Source organism: Lissotriton helveticus, chromosome 11 (genome assembly GCF_964261635.1).
Source record: "Lissotriton helveticus chromosome 11, aLisHel1.1, whole genome shotgun sequence".
NCBI lineage: Eukaryota > Metazoa > Chordata > Amphibia > Caudata > Salamandridae > Lissotriton > Lissotriton helveticus.
In genome coordinates this window covers 538,627,409-538,653,462 of record NC_136072.1, presented here as the reverse complement: position 1 = coordinate 538,653,462, position 26,054 = coordinate 538,627,409, and the positions used below count along the sequence as shown (strand labels likewise).

At 43.4% G+C, this 26,054-nt stretch overlaps 1 protein-coding gene across 3 annotated transcripts in view; it reads right to left on the bottom strand.

Moving 5' to 3' along the window:
• Positions 1–26,054, bottom strand: part of ANK1 (ankyrin 1) — a 1,318,767-nt gene that overhangs the window by 425,172 nt on the left and 867,541 nt on the right. For all 3 annotated transcript variants that reach the window (XM_078666235.1, XM_078666236.1, XM_078666234.1), the window contains one exon: positions 4,966–5,194. In XM_078666235.1, coding sequence (XP_078522361.1) covers positions 4,966–5,194 — 229 coding nt within the window. The remainder of the gene's footprint in view (positions 1–4,965; positions 5,195–26,054) is intronic.

The window sequence follows — 26,054 nt, the reverse complement described above, 5'->3', positions numbered from 1 at the left end:
TTGAAGCAGTGAGGGAGCTCCTCCTGTGGTTTGCTCCAGATAACTCTCCTACAGATCTTGCCGGGCAACGTCCCCGATGGCAGTGAGGGGCGAGTACTCCTTTTGTCTGTGCTGAGGCAAATGCAGAAGAATGCCAAGTGGGCTAAGACCATTGAAGGGTCTTAACGTCTTGTTGTGTCTATTGCCCCGCACTGTAGTCCCCCTGTGAACATATGTCTGCAATATGCAAGAGATTAGGTGGGCACAGGTGGGCTCAGTATGGGGGTACAGCAGTTAAGCAGTTAGGGAGCTGGAACGGTGCTGTAGGGCAGGAGAAGATGGGAGTAGGCAGCGGTCGCAAATTGAATCGAGGCTCCCCTGGCACCGCAGCTTCCCCTAGAACACCTCCTCGACAAGCCTAATGCTGCCCTCGCCGGATGTAGCCCCTTTCGCTCACCAGTGCCCTTCAGCGCTGTCTACCTGGAGTTCCTGGTCTTCACGGTGCCTCCTCTGTGCCTCTATGCCTCTCCCAGCTGCTGCTGCTGTAGTGATACTCCGGGTCCGTCCTGACTATTTGGTGGGCTATGCCTGGCCTTGAAGAGTTGCTGGGGGCTGAAAAATGCGGTGGGCGGGCAGGCAGACTGCCTCAGGCCGGAGGTATCACAGAGGTATCCTGGGCACGGGAGGTGCAGAAGCAAGGATGAGAGGTAACAAGCCGGCCAACTGGCGTGTGGGCCTTTCCAGTCTGCTGTGCTATGCGGCGTGCGGCACTCGGAGCAGGGAACAATGATGAGCGGGGGTGCAGGGGGGGCCAAGGCGAAGACCAAGGCAGGACCAAAGCCGCAAACAGATTTTCGTCGTCCTCCGCGCCCTCCGCTCTGCTCGCGTCCTCCTGCTCGCGCCCTCCTGCTCGGCTGTTGCTGCGGCTGCTGCTGCGGTCAGAGCGAAAGTGTGGCATCTGGAACACCTGCAGAATATTAGGTATGGAGCGTACAGCCACTTCTGCCTTTTAGTTCACCACCATCCACCATATTAATACATGTCCTGTATGACAGTTTCAGGTTGACCGTGTCCCGCATGTCTTCTTTGCTTGTCCTGCTTATGCTCACCCCCACAAGCTTTGGCTTGCTTCCATTTGTAGGCGATTATGCCAGTATAGCCATCTAGTGGCCCTCCACATACTGATATCTGATTTATGCCTATCATATGCCATACCTCTTGCTAAGTTCTTAGGGGCTATGTGGATGCTGTGCAGGAAGCTCCTACTTCCTGCTTAATTTCTGGTGATTAAAAAAAAAATGTATTACGATGACTGATGTATTTGATGCATTCTGCCATCACAATGCCTACTTCTATTTATTTTATATTATATTTTACATTATTTATTGGAGACGTTTTATGACATTTTCACTTTATCAGAAGGTTTTAACCTGTATAAGTAATGATTTTTCATCTGTGTTTGTATCCTTACTTTTATGGCCCTGGTGGCCAAAATAAAGTTCTTTGAATGAATACATTTGTTTGGATAACTACATTAATACTAAAAACATATCACAAAATTCTATTCACAAACATACATGTTGGAGGCAACAACACCCATAGAAGGTCCACCAAGCAGGCTAGCTGGTACACTGAAGACCTCAGAACCGCTAAAGGACACTGTAAAAAAATGGATAGGAGATGGCACACTAGCAAGGACACAGCCAACAAGACCACTTTCAAGACAGCCCTCAACCTCTACCACAGACAGTTGAGAGAATCTTAGTAAAAGGCCTTAGTCTCACTCATTGACTCAAGCTCAAAAAACAGCAAAGAACTCTTCAACATCGTAAAAGAATTCTCCAACCCCTTAGCTGCAACAAACAACATTACCCCCTCACAGGAACTCTGCAACAACCTTGCAAACTTCCTCCACGATAAAATCACCAAAATCTACAGAAACTATAAATCCCAGCCCAAGGTACCTGACTTCTTCAAGCAACACAATGACCCCGCTACCAACCACAGACAATCAACTAACCTATGGAGCAATCTCAAAACCACAAAACACTGCCTCTATCATGAACTTGGTACACTCATGGGCCCCACCCAACCCATGCCCTCACCACTTCTTCAACCTAGGCAAAGCCAGAATCAGCCATGAACTCACCACCTTGTTCAATTCCTCACTTGCCACAGCCACCTTGCTTGAGGACTGGAAACATGCAGATGTTGATGCCCTACTAAAAAAGCATCTGCAGACCCCAGTGAACTCAACAACTATCGATCGATCTCCCTGTTCCCGTTCATGGCCTAAGTACTAAAAAAAAAACATCAACCAACAACTTTCCTCACCTCTGTAATAGAACCTCCTACTTGACTTGTCCCAATCCAGATTCCGCAGCAACCACAGCGGCTGTATGACGTTACAACGCATACATTTACATCGCGGTACATTGCATTGCAGTTTTTACAGAGCAAGTCATTACAACGACTTGCGTTGGAGGGCGCTGGACTTTTGAGTAGTATAATTTACTTTTCCAACTCCAGTCTACGTAGAGTAGGAAAGGTGTTAGATAGTAAACTATACTATTCCTTGTCCTAGAACACCATCTAGCGCAAGTCGTTATAACGACTTGCGTTGTAAAAACCGCAATGTAATGGCATCGCAATGTAATCCCCGCGTTGTAAACGATGTTTCCCACCACAGCACCGAGACAGCCATCATTGCGGCTACTGATGACATCCGAGCCATACTCCAACGAGGAGAGACTGCAGCTCTGATCCTCCTAAATCTTTCAGCAGCCTTTGATACGGTCTCCCATCACACACTCATCACAAGGCTGCACAACGAAGGAGTCCAAGGAGCCACTCTCAGGTGGGTCGCCTCTTTCCTCACAGTAACAATGCAAAAAATCCACCTTCATCTCTGAACCAAAGGAAATCATCTGTAAAGTACCCCAAGGATCCTTGCTCAGCCCTACCCTCTTCAGTACTTATATGACACCTCCGGCCAGCATTGCTAAAGCCCACGGACACAACATCATATCCTACGCTGATGACACACAACTCATGCTCTCCCTCTTCGAAGACACCACCAAGACCAACTACCACAACTAATGACAGACGTTGCCAACTAGATGAAGGACAACTGCTGAAGCTCATCACGGAAAATACAGAGGTCCTGCTTTTCTGAAACAAAAGCTCCCTATGGGACACACCCTGTTGGCCCTCAGAACTCAGAACCACTACTACCCACTACTACCCTCACTGACCATGCTAGGAACCTAGGCACCATTAGGGACAACAAGCTAACCATGACGCATCAAGTCAACTCTGTCTCCTCCTCCTATTTCTTCATCCTCTACATGCTCCGTTAGATAATCAAATGGCTACTGCAAAGCGCAAGACGCACCATCACCCAGGCCCTCCTCTCCAGCTGCCTGGACTAAAGCAACACTCTCTACACAGGGATCGCAGCTCACATCCGCCAATGACTACAGATCATACAGAATGCCACAATCAGATCTGTCCCGGATCTCCCTAAACAAACCTACATCACCTACTACATCAGGGAACTCCACTTGCTCTGTGTACAGAAAATATGTCAGTTCAAGCTTCTGACCCACGCACAAAAAACCCTATACAACTGCGGACATGCATACTTAAACTATCACCTCCACTCCACGTTCCTTTCTCTAACCCTCAAGCCCAGCATCTGAAGTAGTAGATGCTGAGATTGCTCCTTCTCCTACCTAGTAGCAAAGAAATGGAACAAGCTACACTTTCATCTACGGACCTCCCCATCTCTTCCAGAGTTCTGAAAGTCCCTAAAGACCTGGCTATTCAGCTAATCAACTGTACCCTGCCAGTGCCTGCGTACCCTCAAAGGGTGACAAGTAGCACTCTACAAATATACTGAATGATTGATTGAGGTTTTGCCTCAGCTTGTCCCGTCTTTCTCTGTCCCAACTGTGGAGTCTGAGCACACGTAACTATACGTTTTAGTAGTAAATGTGGGAGTGCCTTGTGAAAGTAGCTGGAAAATGGGAATCCTTACTGCTAAGGGGAGGAGTTTAGGAAGGAGTAAGGAGAGTTAAAGGAATCGTCAGAGATGGACGTGTAGCATTTTTGCTTTAGCTCTACATTTAAATAAATATATAAAATTAATTTACATTCATATTTAACATAAAAAGTATGTTTAACTTTATTTCAAAGTCTAATAAACTTTTTTAATCTTCCCAATACTGTAGCACAAGGAGACACTGAAGTCAGAGTGGAGATCACCCTATGGTAAAGTATAGGGAAAAGTGCCCGATAGTTTACCATAGGGAGATCTCCACCATGGTGGCAGAAAACTCTGTATGTTAAAATACAGGGAAAATATAAAAAGTTAATTACATTTGGGAAAAAGTTACTAAAATATGTTTATGTAAAATATTATTGTAGATTAATTTGATGAATTTATTTTAAATGCAGGACAAAATAAAAAAAGTTACAGAAATGATTGAATTTCTACATAAAGAAAAAAAAGTAAAAAATATAATGCATTAATAATTAATTGATGTGTTGCATTATTAAAAGCAATGTAAACATATTTTATTAATATTTAATCTAACCTTAATTTCTGTATTATTTTAATATTTTTTAAACATCCTTTCATTCCTTTCTGTGGGCGGGTTTTGCAGGACCATTGGCTATGTATAGTGCTGGACTTACTACTGTTTCTTTTTTGGCAGAAGTACCTTACACTCGTATGTTTGGGTTCAACCCCTTTTTTCGGAGTGGAGATGAGCAAGTGTACACTTTTAAGTAATTTTACACCCAGATTTTGTGAATTTCCCAAAGCAGTGAAGTTACCTAAAAGTGTAAATAAATTGCATATGTAAATTACTCACACGTGTAAGTTACCTTTTTGAATAGCCCCCTTTGTGTCTGTCTAATGATGGAGCTACTGTCTTTTCATTATGTACTTTCTGTCTTCTCCATGACAACACTGAGACTTACCTCTATATCTCGGCTGCGAGCCACCTCACTGAAGTTTTCATGCTGCTCCAGGGTTTTGTCCACCTTGTCATCTGTCATGCAATAGCAGCGAAGACGTCCTTCCCGCATGTCATTCATCTTTGCAAACACCACAAATTTTCCCATGTATGGAATGGCGGTCAGCTCCTTGTAAAGAAGGGTGCAAAAATTGACGGCCTCTGCAGTGCGTGGACAGTCTGCCAGCCAAAACCTGCAAGGAAGTAGTATCTGCTGATGAGGAATATCAAACTGCAAAGTAACTTACAAAAATGTGTCTTTACTATGAGTGAAATATAAGAACTCTGATCTGCAGCAGCCAAGACCCACAAAGAACAGGAAACTGGAATTGAATGGTTTACAAAGCATCCCACCAAGGGCAATAAGCAGTTTAACATGATATTTTATTACAAATATCCTCTGATAAATTGACAATATCCACTCAGGGCTAATACCAGAACCCTGACGTACAATGCATAACCTCGGACGATGTTATACCAACAAGAGCCTGAGGGACAACAATGGCCCAACAAGGGCCAACACAGGGGGCATGGCATACATACAATGTTTCACAAAGGATTAGAAATATAGATTGGCTGAGATATAGATAATGTTCTGCTCTAAGTTATACGCTCAGAATATTCTTGATATGCATAAAACCCACCTAGCACTAGAATCATCTATGATACACAATGTCCAGCAACAACTAAAGCGAGAAATAATCTAAGATATAAAAATGCCTCAGCAGACAAGACACAGAAATAATGTATGATACAGGTAATGTCCACCCAACACTACTGTCAGAGATATGAGAAACTGAACATGTCACACTCAGGAACTGAACCAAAAGACCATCTAAGATGCAGGCAGAGTCTCACCGAAGAATAGAACCAAAGATTTTGAAATGCAGTCACTCTCCACTAGATGCTACTAATGGAGAACGTGTGAATAATAGCAGTGTGACATCCAGCCCAAGAAGCTGAACCAGACCATGTTATACATATAAGAACTAGAACTAAAATACAGGTAGTGTCTGCCCTCAAAGAATGCCTTCAATATGCACACAATGTCCTATCAGGTAACTAGAGAAAGTACCACAAACTGCAAAAGAAACACAACTTGTCATATAGACAGAGGCTGACCTATGACTAGAACTGAAAACATGGCAAAATAAGAGAATGTATCACCCAAGTATAGAAGCAGACACAACCTTACATAAAAGAATTTTACAACCAGAACTAGAAATATAGACCCAGTTATCCGAGATGCAGGCAGTGACCCACTCAGATCTAGAACCAATGTTCTCAGACTCATAAAATATTTCATCCAGGACTAGAGACAGTTACTACATAACATATATTAAATGTGCTACGTAGGATTACATTCAGATATTGTTTGAAACTGACAGTGTACCACAAAGGGCACACCTTGAGATGCGAGATAACAATTTACCATCTGAAACATGAACCAGCGAAAAGTTACCATAATACAACATTCCACCCAGGATTAGATCTCAAAATTAGATGAGATACAATGTCCTACTCAGGACTAAAATATAAATAATGTTCACATAGTCCTAAACAACGACACTAGATTTTCAAAGAAGAGTATTCTTATCAATAATTTGAAGGGCATCCCAACTTTTTGGAGAAACAAGGCGTGCAACGGAGAATACTCTGTCTCCCAAGTCGGCATGTTGCAAACTACATGGACATGACTTTGCTTTGATGACAGTTCCCTAGTGTTTCAGATACAGACATCACAATTTCAATTCTCTTGGAGATAATTGGCCACGCCCTGTGGGAGTCTTGGGTGAATGCCCATATAAGACAAAACACGTGTTGGCTTTGTGGCTATCTGTTGTTGAGAAAAAAAAGAAAATGAGAACTGAAGTACTCCTCTGACAAGATCTAGCATAATAAAGTATCAAGAAGAACATTGGAGAAGACCACTGTGTGGAGTTATTATTGGCATTAATATATGAGCAGTGCTCGGGACATTGATTTTGTTTTGTATGTCATATGTGTGTAGACAGTGTCTGCACTCATCTAACAACGTTGGGTGATTGTTGTTCAATGCCCTTGGGAGCACTCTCATACATGAGTGAATTGATTTAATTGTGCTAATACATCTAGGTGCATCACATTGCGCAATCAGTACCCCAAAACCTGTCAACCTGCTTGTTTTTATGAATCATAATGCGTTTGGGGACTTGCTACTAATATTATTACCTTTGTGGCGTTGGTATTGCAGCTCTAGCTGTAATGTATTGCACACAAAGAGGCATTCTAGAGCAGACACCCGGATCCTCCCCTCTGGGGGACCGAATACTCACTGAGGCTTCGACAGAGAAGGTAGTGTCAGTGATATATAGGAAACTGGTCAACAATTCCCCTGACCCACTGGGCCCCTTGAGGTTAGCGTAGGAGGTATACCTAGGGTAGCTCGAAATGAGGGTTGGATAAACGCCATTCAGAGCCCACAGGATATAGCCATCCGAGTACGATTTAGATTGATCCAATTCAAAATATTGCATAGGTCCTACTACTCACAGACACTACTCCACAAAATTGGCAGGGCTATGCTGGAGGGGTTGTGGAAATCAGGGCACATTTTTCAACGTCCTCTGAGACTGCCCACTTATACAGAGCTATTGGGCCAGAGTGAAGGAAAAAATGACCTGGGTCAGGGCAATGGAGGTCTCCCTTAATGGTAAGTGGTTGCTCCTGTGGATTAAGGGGGAAGAGAGGTGGGCCAGCTACACAGAGATCTGGCTATGGTTGGCAACGGAGAATGCCAAGTGCAATATAGCGAGTGCGTGGGGTGCTGCGACCACCCTGGGGATAGCAGAATGGGAAGAGGATCTGGACTGTGATGTACAAAGCAAGAGCCTGTCCTGGAAAGTGGGAGAATGTGGAGGGCATGGAGCGAGTACAGGGGCTTAGGGTGGATTGATACTGAGGATGACACACCTCGGATGGGGTGGGGGAGGGGTTCTGAGGGACATATGTGTGCATGCTGCAAATTATAATGGGCCGTAAAAGCGCCACTCCTGAAATGCTGGGAGACACCAACTCTGGCATACGATGAACTACAGCTCTGTAAATGTTCAATGACTGTTGACTTTCTCTTCACCATACGATGTATGAAGCTTATGTTTTTCAATAATAGAGTTCTAAAAGCTCTAGCTGTAATGTATTGCACACAAAGAGGCATTCCAGAGCAGACACCCGGATCTTCCCCTCTGGGACACCGAACACTCACTCACTGAATAAGCTTATTTATTTCAATAAAAACAGTTCTAAAAAACAAAGAGGCATTCCACACTGACAACGCCTTTTTTTTACATTAATACTTGCTACTGTGCCTGATGAATTGCTGTGATCGCTGCTAGTAATGTTGCGCATGGGGGCCACTAATGTAGTTTTGTCTTATGTTGTTATTATTACAGTATTACATCACTAATAATATTAGTAGCTTGGGTGATTTTCATTGATTATAAGGAGCCCTTAGCCCTTAAGGTTAGAGATCCCTGATGTAGAACCAAAACCAGATACAAATTTGAAATACATACAAATGTTCCACCTAGTACTAGAATAAGATACCTAACCCAATGTCTCACTAAGGAAAAGAACCGCAGACCAGTGACACCACAGTACCCAAATTAGGCCTAGAACAGGGACCATATACAATGCAGGTGAAGTCTCATGAATGACTAGAATCAATGACTACTTAAGATGTTAAAATGTCTCACCCATGACTAGAACCAGACATCTCAGCTACAGACAGTATACCACCAAGGACTAAAACAAGAGAAAAACACACTTTCCACCCAAGACTAGAACGGCAGACCACCTAAGATGACACCATGTTCCGTTTAAGACTAGAACTAGAGAGTTCCAGAGATAGAAAGGAAAAGGTTACTTGCCCTGTACAGGCGTTTTGAGCATGTAGTGTTATTGATTAGCATGCTCTGCATACTCCAGTCATCTAGTGTTGGGCTTTGATGTTTGCAGGTATAATGCGACTCCTTTCTTAGTTGGCAATGCACTTGGGAACCACCTTCATGTTAGATTGTTTTTCGCACAGAGGAGGAGAGTCGTATAGAATGGTGAGTAAATGCAGTATGGTGCACATGACGTTTGCAAAAGGAAGCTAGTTAATAAAGGAGGAGGTCTATATTCAGAGCCACATGCTTTTGAGGAGGATAGTGGATGCATGTGAATCCACAACACTACAAGCTACAAACAGATGTTTACAGGGTAACATTTTCAGTTCGTAGCATGTTTTGTTGCAGATACATATGCTCTGCATAGACTGTAAAGCATTATCCCCTAGAAGCTTTAGATAGCATGTGGATAGTGGAGATGTGTGAAATAGGATACTTAAGACCGTCTGACCATCCATAGTTTGTTGCCTGGTTAGAATATCCACACAGTAAATGCTTAGTGAAGGTGTGTGGGTTGACCAAGTGGCAGCTTTATATATGTAAGCTAGGGGAATACTTGGGGAATATATTCCCCAAAAAGCCAAACCATCATCTCACAGTCAGAATTTTCATGAGTCTGCTAGGTTTGATTGATTCATGCATCACAATAGTATCCCAGGCTGAGCTTCACATGTGCCTCTACGACAGTGCCTTTCAGTCCAATCGTCAGAGCGGAACATCAAATAGAGCAAATAGGATTGGTACAGGTAAGCGCACATCACCATATGCATTTGTGGAACAGCACAAATCTGTTGCATGGCAGGCCTTCTACCACACATAGCAGGATCGTATGTGTCTATACATTCCTGTGGAATATGTAGGTAGACAAACTCTTGGACCTTACGTGCTAAATAATTACATTGTGATTCTTGGGGTTCCGATGCCTGTTCTGACCTTGGCACCTGGTGAGAAAGTTCAGCCTGCTGGGGAGCTTCTTGTGGGGGCTGTTTGACATATCGAGGAATACTGAGTATCAAGGCTGTCTGGTCTAGGTGGGGCCTATATGAGTGAGAGTGTGAGAAGATTGCTGCATCTTCCATTTCACTAATGGAAAGAGTGGGACAGGTGGAAAGGTGTAAGCAAAGATCCATTATCAGTTCATCCATAGTGCATCGCCCATGAACGGTGGTGAGAGTACCTGGAGGTGAAGTTTTGGAATGTTGTGTTTTCAAGGGAATTGCAAATAGGTCTATTTGAGGAGTACCCTTGTGCCGAAAGTACTAGAGCAGAACTTGTAGGAGGAGTTCTCCCTCGTGGACATGTTGATACATTTTGCTGAGCAGGTCCACAAGGTCATTGTCTACCCACGTAAGGTACGCTGCCATCAGGTGGATGTAGTGGTGGAGCACCCAATGCCAGGTGTTCTCTGCCAGCAGAGAGACAGGCTGAGAGAGAGAGTGCCACTCTATTTCTGCAGGTAATACATAGTGGTCATGTTGTCCGTTCTGATGAGGTCTACTTTACCCAGAGTGAGCAAAGGAAGGTTTTAAAGGTGTAAGGCTAGGAGCTCGAGACAGCTGATGTGGTGCGGATGTTGATCAGAACCTCCTTGGAATGTGGCATAGCTAAGATGTGACTCGCAGCTGGCTTGAGCGGTATCTGTGGTAATGTCGACTTGCGGAATGAGGCCCAGAAAAAAGACAGCCCTGCAACAGCTTGGTACTCTTCCATCACTGCAGAGAATGATGTGTTCTGGCCTTTACTCCTTTTGACCCTCCACCTGTGACTATTGAGCTGAAAGGCAAGATTGCAATGGGTGTATGGGAACCTGGGCCTGGGGTTAGATGGCAATGTATGAGGCTCTTATGCCCAGCTTGAAAGTTCTGACTGTGAGATGAAGATTTGGCTGAAAAAGAGTTGGTAGCTGCTAAAAGCCAAAACACTTTGTGGCCCTATGTAGGATTGCCGGTGACAGATTTCAGTACTGCTTCCAAGAAGGGCTGGATCTATAGTGTCTGGATGTTGGACTTGGTGGCATTTATGGAAAACCTGAGGCTGTGGAGGAGTGAAATGGTAGCCCGAGTATCTGCTAAGCACAGCTCTTAATCAGCAAATCAAGACAAAGGAAGATGTGGATGCCTCCCCTCCTTAAGTGGGTGGCAACTACTGCCAGAGACTTGGTGAAGATTCTTTGGGCAGTGGGCATGCCAAATGGAAGTACTTTGAACTGATATTGATGGCAACTTACCGCGAAGCAGCCGTGGTACCAGTGGGCGGGATGAATAGGAATGTTAAAGTAGGTGCCCTTGAGGTCAAATGCCATCATGTATTAGCCTTGTTAAAGGAAAAGGGAAGAGATCCTCCAGTGTTACCATATGGAAGTGGTCGGAGAGGATGTACTGGTTCAGGGGCCTGAGGTCCAGAATGGGCCTAAGAGAGTCATTCTTTTTGGGGATGAGGAAGTAAACAACTTTGCCCCACTTATCGGGGGTCACTGGTTCTATGGCCCCTTTTTAAAGTAGCGCTTGGACCTCTTACTCAAGAAGGTTGAGAAATTCTCTACTGAGGGTATGGTAGTGAGGTGGGATGCCTACGAGAGGGTGTGGGAAGTTCTAGGCAGTAGCCGTGGCAAACCACCTCTACGAACTACTTGTCAGATGTGATTTCCTGCCACAAGGAAGGAAACCTTGCAGTTTGCCCCCGACAGGTGTTGTGTGATCAGGGGAAGGCAGGGGAAGTAAATGCTTAGATGTGGGGGCCACTGTGCCGCAGTCGCCTTGACCCTATCCCTGTTGTTGTTGCCCCTGTGGGAGGCCCTGGTATGTCCTCTCTTTGCATTTGGTGGTAGGACTGCTGCTGCCTCTAGTCGGAGGGCTTAGGGATCAGGGAGGTGGCCTTGGACCTGGCGTTATAATGGCGTCTCCAAAAGGAGCCATGCGGGGATGAGGTCTGAAGGGCACCCATGGTTTTGGCTGTGTCAGTGTCCTTCTTAATCTCTAGTATCTTGTCAACTTGCAGACTGAAGAGATGTTTGCCATCAAAAGGCAGGTTAGGAAGATGGTGTTGGACTTCAGGTTTAAAAGTCAAAATGCAGAGACAGACATGGCATCTGATAAGGACCCTGGTGTTCATCCCTCGAGAAAAGGTGTCAGCAGCGTCTAGGATATAGTTGATAGTGGCGTTGGAAATTATCTTTCCTTCTGTCACTAACTCCTCTGCACCTCTTCCTGAAGTCTTAGGGGGATGCTTTAGTAACTCCTGTTTCTCATCCCATTGTGCCCTGTCATATCGGGAGGGAAGAACGATGGAGTTAGCTATTCTACAGTGGGTGGTGGCTCCTACCACTACAGTATTTCCAGCATTCAGCTTTTTGCACTCCTTGTCAGGTAGGGGAGCATCGCCCGTGGCCTGAGCATTAGCACACTTATGCGTGGTATGTACCACAAGAGGACCGGGGGAGGAGAATCTGACCCCTAATGTAAGCTGGGTCACTGGAGGAGGGCTTATATTTTTTCATCCCACAGGTGTTACCAGCTCACCTTGACTGGTTTCTTGAAGGCGTTTGTGGCTGACATTAACATATCCTTTAGCACAGGGAGGAACTGTACCATTTTCTCTGACTTGGACAACATCTCCCGTTATCCACCTTGTTTAAGGTGTCTGCCCTTTGAATCTCCTCATGATATGCTGTGGTGTTGTCTTGGAATGATACAATTACTGGATATTGTTAAGTCATCCCACAGGCTTTTGGTGGGCACCCGATCAAACAGTGCATCGAAAAGGGTCTGTGGGGTGGAAGGGTCAATCTTCTCCATGGGAAGTGTATGAGAATTCTCTGACGAATGCGAAGGTGGTAAAAGAAGTGTTGGTGAAGGTGGAGTTGGAGGTGGTGGAGGAAGTGGTAGCGGAAGAAGAGGAGGTAGATGTGGGAGGGGACTGGTGCCAGTGTTTCTCCATCTTTTATGCTTGAGAGCTGGGGGAGGCTCCAAAGCAAGTTTTACCCTTCCATGGCAAAGCCTCCATAGCTTTTTGCCATGCATCCAACTCCTCCTGAACCAGTTGAAGAATGGGTTGCTCCAAGTCGCCAGAGAGCAGCACTGAATGGAGTTACGATGCTGATGATGTCCTCGAAGGAGTATTTGGCCGGCAATAGGATTTTGACTCTTATGATGTTTTTGGTGCTGATGCCAGTTTCCAAGTCAGGTCTGGTCTCAGTGTCGGCAATAAAAGGGCCTTTGACCTCAAAGGCCTGTTGAGTATTTTTTAGCCCAACGGCAGTGAGGGGTTGGCACCTATTGACAGAAGCATGAAAGGCTCCAAGACATTTGGCCAGTGCCTCCCAGAGCTGAATGGCGGCAGAGGTTCAGAAGGCTGTGTTTTACTTGATTTCCTCAAAGCCCTACACTCTCGGGGGCTGCACTCTTCCCCAATTTGAGGCCTTTTTGGAGGCCTGGTGAGTGCTTCAATGTTTACCATATTCAGTCGTCGCAGAGGTCTTTCTCCGGGGACCAGAGGACATGGAGGAAAGAACAGCCTTCTGGTCTTTTTCCTCTGGGTCAGAGTTGCAGTTGGAAGAGAAGGTCGTTGCTGGTGGTGTGGGATGCCCAAATCACCAATGTCTTCATCCTCTTCGATGTTGGTGAGGGATGTTCCCAGAAGATGTTAGGGTATTTTTAGAGGTTTGATGCTGCATGGTCTGATGTACCCATCTTCTCTCCTGTAAATACAGAAGGGTTTTCTTTGAGCAGAATTTCAGACAGGCCTTGCACACAGTGTTGTTGTGGTTGGAAAGAGTAAGAGGTTATACACCTTGTGTCAGTCAGTCCATAGGAACTTCCCATGGCACTGGGGACAGTTCTAGAACAGCGTCCATTTCACCACCCTTTGCGCTTTCTTCATAAAGGAGTTGTCAAGGAAGTTGTCAATGACGAGGGGCAAGCGGTCAGAAAGAAGGCCCGAGACCCTGACGGTTAGACATCGATAGCGGTCGGTCTCTATGCAGTGTCACCAAGCAACAAGGACGACAATGGCTTTCTTCCCCCAAAGTATCAAAGTTGAATTGACAAGTTGGCCCAAAGGAGAGTATGAGGATAGAATAAAACTAAGAGCGTGGGTAGTACACATCCGAACCCGATGGCGAAAAAAACTATCTAACATAAAGTTGGTGTCCCTGAGAACTGCCAACTAAGTGAGGAGTCACCATACACCTATTGACTCAAAATACTTTTATAAAGAAAACCAACCTGCAAACATCGAGCCCAACACTAAATGGCATGAGTATGCAGAGCATGTGTATCTACAGCAACACATTCAACAAACAGTCAATTATTTGTAATCCTAGTTCTCTTACTTGGGAATTTTTGTTAAAGTCATAAAATATTGTCACATGGATGTGGGGATCTCAGAACAACCTATAAAGGAAATCTAAATGGTGTAAATCTGGCATTTCTAAAAGGAGGAATATAAATACATCAGCTTATCAGAGGCAAATATTTTTTTAATTTAAAATATTTTCTTTTACAATGAGCACCCAAAAACATGTATATAGAACTATATTGTGCCATAAATGCCAACCTTGTTGCTTAGGAAAAAGTGGTATGCACGAATAAAGTAAAATGAACCCTGAAAGACAGCTAGAAATGGCTACTGTTCCTTTAAGGTGCCTAAAGCTTTCATATCAGCTCCGGCCTTGAACAGGCAGTTGGCCCACAGCCCGAGCTGTGTCTGACAGGCTATTATGGTTTATTATGGTTCCCTGTACCAGATGGTTTTATAGTAGCTAAGTTGAAGACAGGGATATAGGTAGGGTATTCATGAAAGTTCAACGAAGAGTCCTACAATGCAGATCTAGGATTACATGTAGGGAACATTTTACTTTCTTGTATCATAAACAATAACATTGAATAAAAAGCACATGCTTAACTATATTGCTTCAAACCACAGAATGGTAAAAAGTAACAGGAACAGGTTAGAAAAGCAAACATGTTATTCACAGCGTCATAACCCACATCATAGTCTGTTTTGGGTTAGTATCTATACATTCATTCTTTAGGAAGGTCTACATCGTTGTCCACATAGTTGCCTTGCAGATACCATTATAGGGCACATTACTCAACCAGGCTGCAATAGCAGCTTTACCTCTGGTAGAGTGAGCTGGCTTTTGGCCTGCCAGTTAACCACCTCTTAGCCCCATAATGTTATGAAGGCTACAATCCACCTGGACAATAATTGTTTTAAACTATAAAACCCTGCCCACATTGGGCCTAGTCAACAACAAGTTGGCTAGTCTTTCTTAAGTCTTTAGTTCTATCCAGAAGTCTTTAGTTTGAGGATCCTCCTAACAATGTAGCCAATGTAATGTCTGTGGCATATGAGATGTGCATTCTTCTGTTGAGGCCGAATGTAGTAAGAACTAGTATTCTAAACCTTCTTAAGACTGTTTAAGAGATTCCTCAGCAAACATGAGTACAGTACATTACAATCATCTGGATGGGAATTAACAGCAGATCCCAAAGGACTTGATTTTGTTTTCGGCATAGCAGAGAAAGTAAAGGTTTGAGTCAGTTGTAACAGAAAAGGCATTTCTTTTTGACTGCAGTAATCTTACATTTTAGGGATGCTTCAGTCTTCATGATGAACCTAAACTTTTTAACCCAGGGAGCAGGGGTAATCTCCAGGAAAAAGACAGTCAGTGAATTTAAGGCTGATCTGTTCTTGGGACCAAAAATGATAAGCTCTGTTTTGGTTCGGTTCAGCTGAAGGAAGTTTTGTGACCTCTAAACATGGTGTCAGATCAACCTGAGGCTAAAGATGGGGAGAATATTTTATGTGAATCTGGTTAACATCTGCATATGATTGAATATAAATCTTACGGTTAGAGCAAAGGTTAAATAATGCAGGTAAAAGGGCAGACAACTATGGAACCCCATATTTTAGTACTTTAGGTTGACAGAGAAAAGAACCTGGTTCATCTGTTGTGTGCATTCTGATAAAAAAAAAGAGTGGCGTCGTTGTGAATTGCCAGCTGAGATTCTCAACATTTTGACCAGGTGACTTTAAAGAATCATATGATCCATAATGTGTTGAAGGCAGCAGACAGATCCAGCACGGCCATCATGAATGCTACAAACTCATCCCTGATACAAAATATAAAGCCCCAAAAGACTACAGCAAAGGCAAATTAAGTTCAATAAGTTGACCTAACCCAGGACTGAATGGGAGATAGAATGTTATTTTAAACCAGGAAATGATGTTGAGAATTAATTCCATGGTCGAGGATTTTAGTCAGCACTAGTAAAGTTGTTCTGGGACAAAAGGTGGGAGGATCATTTGCAGAAAGTTTCGTTTTTTTAATCAAAGTCCACATTTGATAAGGGGATACAACAATTTATTTGATTGATAGTTTAACTGTTTTTTGACTGGAGTAAATCAATGTGCTCTTGTTTCAAAAGCCAAGTTGGTGCAAAGTCATGTAGAGAGTCGGGGGGGGGGGGGTTCAAATTGGATAGCACAGAAAAAATGACATCATATGATATAGGATGTAATGGGCTGAAAGGGGATTGGCAGTATAGTTACCACTTAATGCTGGCTCTGGTTGTTTAGTAATTGCAGTCAGGGATCATTTAATTTTCTTAATTTTAGCAGCAAAAAATGTAGTGGCTTTGTCAAATAAATCTTGGAAAGGTGTGGCAATGCCGCTATTACCAGGGTACAGTAGATCATACTAACCGGATGACGTGTAAGACGTTCATGATTCCTTTTTGACATATGAAACAATTCCATGTACAACCATTGCCTGGGCTGTTCTGGATCATTCTGGGCTTTGAGTATCTTAATTTGAGCAGTATCAATGGAAAGAGGGGAACAGGAGGAAGAAGGTACAGAAATATTCCAGGCCAGTTCGTCAAAATTTATTTGGCCATCGTTCCTAGCTCAAGGTATCTGAAGGGCGAGGAGTAGGCATTTCACATTTATTGGTGTTGCAAAAAACATATTTGAGAAAAAACACAACCTGGAAAAATGTCTTGAAAAATGATGTTGATGGTCCATTTGAGATTTTCTCTGTATGCTGTACCAAGTGCATTTATCAGCAAATTCCTACTTCCTAAGAGGTGCACTACCTTTATCAGTAGGTTCATTGTCAGATGCCACTTCCAAATCGACTGAGCTCCCAGTGACACCTTCCGATTCTCTGTCTGAATCAGAATACTGTCCATCATCAGAGAGAGTAGGACAAGTTTGAGGGCAGGATGGACCACCATGAGCCTGACAAGAATCATGAGATACAATCCTCATACTATCAGAGCAAAAAGGTGTACACCCTCTCCCATTAGAAAGGCATCTGTGGCTGTAGTCTACATTGAAAAGTGCAAATGAACAAAATCTTGCTGGAGGTTGCTTTGCTGTGTCCATCATGGAAGAGCCGGTCTCACTACCTACCTCAGCTTCAATTGGTCTCCTCTGTTGTTGTCTCTTTGAAGCCACTGATCCTCCAGACAGTGCTGCAGAGGTCTTATATTCATCTTTCAGTTGGATGTGTAAAGGGCATCCCAAAAGTAAAGCATTTCTCTTGTTGTGGCTTTTGATTTACTTGAACCTCACAGCACTTATTTGGATTATAGAATCAACTCTCTCTTGCAAATGAAAAAAATTCTCTTTACTTGTTTCTAAAGTGGAACTGAGGTATGTTAGAATTTGTAATGGAGATGATCTAGACTTTTAATTAATCTGGAGCCCCAGGTGACGTGTGCGAATGGAGGCTTGGTGATACTGAAGTGCTTTCTGAAATTTGTTGACTTTTATGAACCAATCGTCTAGATACAGTTGGATGGATATCTTCTGTTTTCATTGATGAAGCAGCCATCACTGCTGGACACCTGAAGAATCATTTGAGGGGCTGACTTTAGGTTAAGTACACGGGCTTTGTACTGAAAATATGACTTTCCTACCGTGCACATCAGGATTTTCCTGTGTTTTTTGTAACTGGATATAAAAATAGGTATCTTGCATATCCACTGCACACATCTAGTCTCCCACCTTGAGTTAAGGAAAGAATTATGAAGCGCTAGCATGCACGCATTTTCCATTTGCCTCACTTGTTGGTATACTTCAAAGACAGAATCATCCCGTATTGAGCAAATCCTTTTCTTTTTGACACTTTTTTAGGTCTCGGCTTAGAGACGCGCGAAGCGCATTCTCGGCAGAGAACTATTGTAATCGTGTCAGCCGCCAAAGCCGCCAAAAAGGAGGCAAGAGCTGGGCACGCGCCCAGCATTCCTAATGGGAGAGGGAGCGACAAGTGCTGGCCACGCGCGGATTTAGTCGCGCGCACGCTCACGGCGCTAGCGTCCCTGCCGCGCGCCGATGACTGCTCTCTTCCTGGCCGGCATCGAGAAGTTTCGCAACGCAGTGAGGGCACTAAGAGGTAGGTGCTTGTTGTGTTCTGTGTGTGTTTAGGTGGGTGTGTTCTGAGGCTATGCTTAATCACTTGTTTCTCTTGCAGGGAGTACTTTCGGGAGACGATCAAGCGGGATATCCGTAAAGTCCGGGAAATGTACAGCGGGGAGCAGCTGAGCCAGGAACTGAGCCGTATACAGCGGCGGCTGGACAGCGTGCAGTGCCTTAGTCTGGACATCCTCATGAACTTCCTTCTGGCGTACCGTGATGTGCAGGTAGCGTCTGCTGTCACCTATGCAGCGATATTGGAAACCTAGATGAACGGAGCCCTTTAACCCTCTACGGCCAATTTGCAATGCCAGCCTTACAGTTCCTCTCCGTGGTTTCACGCCATAGGCTTCAGAGAAGCATATATCTTTGTAAGCAGCGATTCCTAAACCATTTGTTACAACGGCAGGAATATGGATATCCCTTTGATACTATTTTGCTGATAAAAAAATGTCATCATCCTAATGCAGTAATCAGAAAGGTCCACCTCTAAGAGGATCGGTGTGTATCCTGTTGTCTATGGAATACACACAATGTGTTACAATACCCCTCACACACCAAAAGGGCATAAATAAGATCACCACCACACTTCTTTGTACATACACTTTATTGTGGAGAAACATTAGTGAGTGACAGGGGGATCTGTCCCCGGTCCTGACGAAGGGGCATGGCGCCCCGAAACATGTTGACCCGCACAGGAAAGTAAGCCCATTAACCCGCTTATCCTTTCCGACACCACTTTTTTTAATAATACCAGCCAGTGTTTATTAAATAGTTTTTTCTATCACCAGGCCAGGTATTTTTTAACATCACCTTTTCATCACCCCTGACCCCACTGACACTCACTCAAATTCACTTACATAGCACCCACATTTAAAGGTGCTCCAGCGTAGTCGCTTGTCGCAGCACTGCCCCGTCCGGCAGCCGGGCGGGAAGACCCCGATGATGAAGCATTACAGCAAGGGCCCTTTTGGTGTGTGAGGGGTATTTTAACACATTGTGTGTATTCCATAGACAACAGGATACACACCGATCCTCTTAGAGGTGGACCTTTCTGATTACTGTTACTTTCGCAAGAGGAGGACGTGCCCACCTCGGTGCCACACAGCACCACCTCTTCCTTCCCCTTTTTTGATTTCCTTACCATCATCCTAATGCAGGCAGAAAAAATCCCATATCTGCACAATGAAATATTAGGAAGATTCTTCTAGCATTGTTTATTTCAGTTGGGGAGTTCACTGAGAGAGTTTTGCAGGCCATTCCACTGCAGGTTTTCATAGATCTTTGAAATCCATACCGTGCAGAATATTACTTGGAGAAACCGAAGATTGCTATGGTGCTTTGAACCCAGGGCCTTAAAACATTCTTCCTGGGAGAGAGAAGGGAGCATAATGGCCCGAAGGACTGCTGCAACAAATTCCCTGCGTGGAAATCATGAAACAATTCCTTTCCGTTTTTCCTTCCTCAGCCTCGATGTTTATGGGAATAGTTTCAGATGTTAATTTCCATAGCCATACATTATATCTGAATCAAATTGAGTCTCATCCTGTGATTTCACCTGATTAGCATTTAATCAGAAATTAGTATGCACAAACATTTTAAAGGCCAAAAAACATGAAAGGTAAATTAAATTATCAGTAAAGTTAAGCATGAAAGGCAAATCCAAAGAAACACATTATGATAGCATTAGGTGGAGCTATACTGGGCCAGCCTGTCTTTTTAGGTATTGCCATTCACACGAAATTCAGCATGGGCCATTGATATATAAACACACACTGCAGAGAGAACCCATCTAAATCAGTATGTTGGGGTAGACAGAATGACATACCAAAAGAAAAACATTAAACCCCAATGTCTGTCTCACCTTTTTCCATGTGGAGTAATAGGAATCTGTAGTTTTTAAGTGCTCCGCATTGCATGAATCTAGTTTGCACTTTCAGTAGTGTGAATAATGGAATGTCCTGCATTCTTTGCTGTGTTATGCATTCTTTGATGTGTTTCTATACTGTTTCTCCTCAGGACTACAATGCCATTATATCCCTGGTGGAGACACTGGAGGCCCTACCCACATGTGACGTGGCCCAACAGCACAGTGTGACATTTTATTACACCTTTGCCCTTAATAGGTGAGTGTGGTCGAAGATTCTAATCATGGAATGCTCCACACATATGTAATCACTCCTCCTTTATTGTGTGAAAAATCTACTGATCGGCTTGGCTGGAACATATGGTTATGGCTGTAAGAGGGAGAGCATAGCTGAATGAGCTTATATTCCAGTCTGTAATGCACGGCATGACAACATTTTTATTGCATCTATTAGAGGTAGAACGTCGTTCACAGATACTGCTTACCAGGGAGTTCTAGCTAGAATTGTTTGTTAAAAAAGCCAACCTTCTGAAACAGCAATTCCTAATGTTTTGACTTCTTTGAACCCCTACTTAATCACTACTGGAAGCCGGGACCTCCAGCCAAGCAATTTCTATGATTTAACCCTCAAAACAATGCACACAAATACAGCAACAAGTATACATAAATGCATAAATTATGAAATATTCATTTAATTCAGAGACGAAAATATGCAAAAATTGACATTTTAATGGGAATGTTGGAGATTTTCAGTATTAAGTTTTGTTTCTTTCCGACAACGTGATATGATGGACTCCAGCATATCATTTTGTTTTTGCTCCTATTGCATGCTCTCTTTTGTCAGTGCAAAGCAGTACTCAATTTAGGCCATCAGTGGTCCTTACTTGATTTTATTTTCTGTACTTGTGCTGTTCCAGCAAATCGAGATAAGGATACCAACTCAATTTTTAGCCTTCAATTTCTAATTTCTTTGCATTTACCGAGTGTTTTAAAAATGTGTTTTTGACTTGCATGTATATACTTTATGATCGGCTAAAGTTTACATTTTTAAACCGTAGTAGGGATCGTGGACCCGGGAGTCTGCAGACCTACAGTTAGGAATGTAGGTTTTCATCTGTCAAACATCAAATATTTTGATCACGGGTATACCTCCCCTATTAGCACCTACTTCCTTTCCTGTCTCCCCATTTCCTGTATAACTTGTCTCATTGTACCCTAGCTCAAATGAACTGCAACCACTTTCCTTTATTAGATCTTGCCTACAAGCAGCTTTAGCTGTGTGCCAAGAGCTGTTTTAATCTCACTACTCATGCACCGCCAACACGCAGCACACAACACACAAACACACACATACATGTACCTATACAGATTTACAGAAATAGACTTCTACATGGCTCCTTTCAGCCATTAGTTACTGTGGCTTTAGGCATTGGCTCACAGGGCTGTCCATCATCGTTAGTGTAGCAAATCTGCTTTTTCGTGTGGTTTCATCTCCTTTTTAGGTCTCGCCAGCGAGACTTATTGTCTGCGTGATGCCTCCCAAGGGAGACAGACCGGGGCACGCACAGACTCGGGTGTGTGAACGCGACTTCCCATGAACATTCGATTTGAGTGCTCCTCTCCGGAAGACGTGCTGCGCGTGAATTACAGTTAAGTGGTCCTCTCCGGGAGACTTGCTATCATTTAGCGGCATGGGGCATGTCTGCATGCTTGTCATAATTACTTTCTTTGTTTCTTTTTCTATTCTTGTATGGACAGAATCCTCTTTAAAAAAAAAAAAAATACTAAAAATGTATCGACATTTAATGTATTGGATAAAAATCACCTTGCTTTGTTGTACTTTTTTCTGTGTATCGGTTTTTAAAAATAGCGATACACTTAAACATTTCGAGATGGCCTTTATGATCAGCTTCTTCCGTCATGCTACAGAAGCGTATCCGATTTTTTTCGAGTGACGGACATACAGTTTGTTTAGTTCCCATTGCCGTCTCTTATTGACTACGTAGTTACAGTCTGGATGACGTAACCATGTCACAGATACAAACGGCTTGCCGGGCTCTGTAGTCCTACGCGATTACTTAATCTCCCGTGCCCACAATGAATGTGTCCTTGCTGAACGTAACTGGTACTCATGTAAAACTCTCCAATGACTTTGGATCGAGTCCGCACTATATACACTTCTAAAAAATAACAGCAAAACAACAGGAGTCTCCCCAATGCTCCTAACGGCTGTAGCAGCACACAAAACTACTCCCAGATGACAAGACCCATGTTTCAGTACTTTTTGTCACACGTGCAAACTTCAGCGTTACTCTTGGAGTTGTTTTCGATTTGCGCATTGCTGATGTTACTCACAAGGCTGTCTGCAATGTCTACCCTTGATAGGAATCAGTTGACCTCACTATACTGATGCCTGACCTACACGTATGATTCGCAGGTTGCTTGCATGTCTCATGTTCAGGTATGTTCTGTTAGTAGCTATCCTTTCTGTGGAATGCATGTTATAATTTCCATGCCGTTTGCACACTGCACTCTTTATCTTCTTAGTTTCTCTCTTTTGTTATGGTGTAACATATGGTTGTTCATGCTTTATCCTTGTCATGTGTTTCTGGACACATGCTAGCCCTTAGCCTTAGGTTTTTGGTTTACTTTGGACAACTATATTTACTGGCCTCAGATGCACCACAGTATTCACCTGTTTATTTTATTTAGATGATCGGTACTAATTTTTGCAACTTTATTTTCTGATAACATAACACTCCCACTGTACGCTGCTTACATTTGCAGTCCCATGTTGTTATTTTCCGCAGTAAAGTTGAGCCATCTGTTATGACCTCGGACGAAAGGTTATGTGAAAAGCTTTGGGGTATGTTTTTGAAGTTGTGATTACAGGAAATGGAAACCATTATCACTAAAAGCCTCTCACCTTTTTTAGCCATCAGAATGTTTAAGATGTTTTATTTTTTTAAAGAAGCAATTGTGAAAAAGTGGAGTCATCTAAAATATGGCATACCGAGTTCGTGCAGAGCGCTCTTTATGTAATACACAGTCCTGGAGCGTGCACTGATACTGATAGCTGAAAAATGTTATCCACACTGCCCTGCAAAACAATCATTGAAAATGCAATAGGTCTCGCCTTTGATTAAGTTAAAGCCATTTGCTTTGCTAATGGTATTCTATAGCAAAGCAAATGACTTTAACTTAATCAAAGGCGAGACCTATTGCATTTTCAATGTTTGACTATAATATGTTTTTGAAAGGACTGCTGATCTCTCTGAATACCAGTGTAAACTGGATCTTGAGTGCTTTCTTCGGTGGACATGATTCGAAGAGCTTAACTATTTTGTACATAATTTTGTCAGCACCCAGTTGACTTTGGTTGTGCTTTGAAATTTTTTGTAATGCTATGAAATACTTCCCCCTGCTGGAATGGTAAACTGTATAAGATAATTGGGGAAGTTATTGCTGCAAGTTGGTTAATGGCTTCCCTGGAGAGATCCTTGGCTGCTAGATGACTTTCTTTGGTGGTACGTGTCAATACTTGAATGTCCAGAAAGGCACTTAAACGATCTGCTCATGCTGTCAAAAGTAATTACTGCCTCTTATACTGAGCTCTAAAAAGTTTCCATTTTACTCTTCAAGAACTACCACCTTATAGGTTTCCTCCTAATTTCTTATTCAGCACATCTAATGAAATTGACAACCAAAAACGACTGCTCCAGAAGAAGGAAGGTAGAATCATAATCTTCATCTGAGCATAATTTTTCAGAATCATCTGCCAAAGATGCAAAATCTTGTCAGGGCAATAAGAGACTGCTAGATCTGCCAAATAAAGTGAAGCAGTAATCACCTGATTAGATACTAACATGCTTTCCCTCAGCACTTCAGTGAAATCTATTCTGCACTGCTAAGGAATTGCTCAGTAAAGAGCTGCTTGAGTACCCACTGTGTCATGTGGTAATGGCCCAGTAATAAATGGCCACTATCAAGGCTGGCCCTATCATACTACACATTTTTCAGCCACTCGGGTCTTGTCTTATGCTCTCTTTTTCTGATAGCATAGATGTCTCAGGAACTGCAGCATGTCTCTTTTCTAAATGTAGAGACCATCACTGAGTCCTGTTCAGTATCGGATTTAAGCAACAATTGGCATTGCTGTAGAGGGTCTGTATTTCTGAAGAAACCTTAGAGCAGCAACCTTGATTACTTCTGGAGTCAACAACGCTTTTCCGAAATATTTGAGAAACCAGAGACAACACCAGTCTTGCTCAGGTTCTAGACTGCAATACTTCCTGAATACAGAAACCATAGTCTGCTTCTTTCCCAATGGGATGTTGAGCTTTACAGCATATCACATGAACAACTCGTGAAACATAGTGCTATCATCCAGGGATGAGATTATATATGGAAATCCAGGGGGAGAAGTAAGTGTATAGCATGTTTATGGGTCAACTTCAGTCTCTCTGCCTGTATCCCTCCTTAGCAGAAAAGGGGTTGGCGGTCTATTCCTCATTTTCACTGGAGGTTGATCAACAACTCTGGATAATCATGTGCAGTATCAGGTGTTGTTCTTCTCAGGAGCTGAACAGGAGGAGCCAGAGGAATTGTTGACAATGATGTAGGAACTAGTACTCTTGAAGAGTAGCAGGAGCCCGAAATAGAGATCTGTGCATTGGAACCATTCAAAACCAGGTGTACCCTGTTAAAGCTACAAATATTGCAGTGGTATCTACACTGGGTCCTCTGGTGGTATTATTATCTCAGGTGGAGATGGGAGAACAAAAAACCCCATGGGTGATGAAGAAAACGAGAGAGTCCTTTTTGATTTTGAATTTGTGGGTATATCAATGTACTATAATTCTAATGGATATTTCTACTTGCAGATTCCTCAAATTGTGAATATCACAGGTACCAGACTGGATCCGGAAACTCTTCTATAGCTCTCCCAAGCCAGTAGGGGGCAATGGCTCCACTTCTGTGCCACAGGTGACATCTTGTGACATAACGGGGGCCGTAAAGTGCCCCATCAGCGGGATGACATCAGTTCCCTTTTTTCCACATCATTAACATGTTCTGGAGTTTTCTAAAGTCTCCCCAGGAGCGTTGCCAAGGTTGACAATTTCTACACATTAGTTCTTCTTGGGTGCAGTTTTCTCTACAATACATACCGCCTAAACGGTCTGGCTCTGAATCATGTCAGGTCAGTGATGGCCAGACGTCAATAACAGACTCCCATGACATCTGCCTTTGGTGCTTTGAATCGGACCATGGCTTCGCGCTCTGTAAGTTGTGCCAGCAGATGCATCCCAAAGAGCTTACAGAACAAGAGGGCAAAATGTTTATGGGCAGGGTGCAAGCAGAACGACTTGGCACCATAAATCTCAACTAAAGTCGAAGTCTCCAGAGTCACCACCTTCTTCAAAATACTCTAGGAAGAAGAGGAGGCACAATCCTCAACTCCAAACGTCAAGCAACAAGTCACAACCTCCAACTTCACCTCATTCAACGCTGGATAAAGAGCAGCAGACAAACCCACTGAGGATCCGGTGCCTGCAGCTCTATTTGACCTAGCACTGGATCTGGAGAAGCTACCATCTATGACGCATAGTCCAAGTCCCGGCTCGGTCAACTGTACCCAGAGTTTCAAATACCTGGACAGACCCATCTATGTTTCTGAATGCAATGTTCAACATCTTCAGAAGATCCAGGTTTCTTTTTTGAGCACAGGTTGGCCCCATGGGTCCGTTGGCCTTCTCGTTGGGAGGAAAATTGACACTCTCTCATTTAGCACCCTTCGCACTGTTTCTCTCATTGCTTCCAATATCATGGTACCCC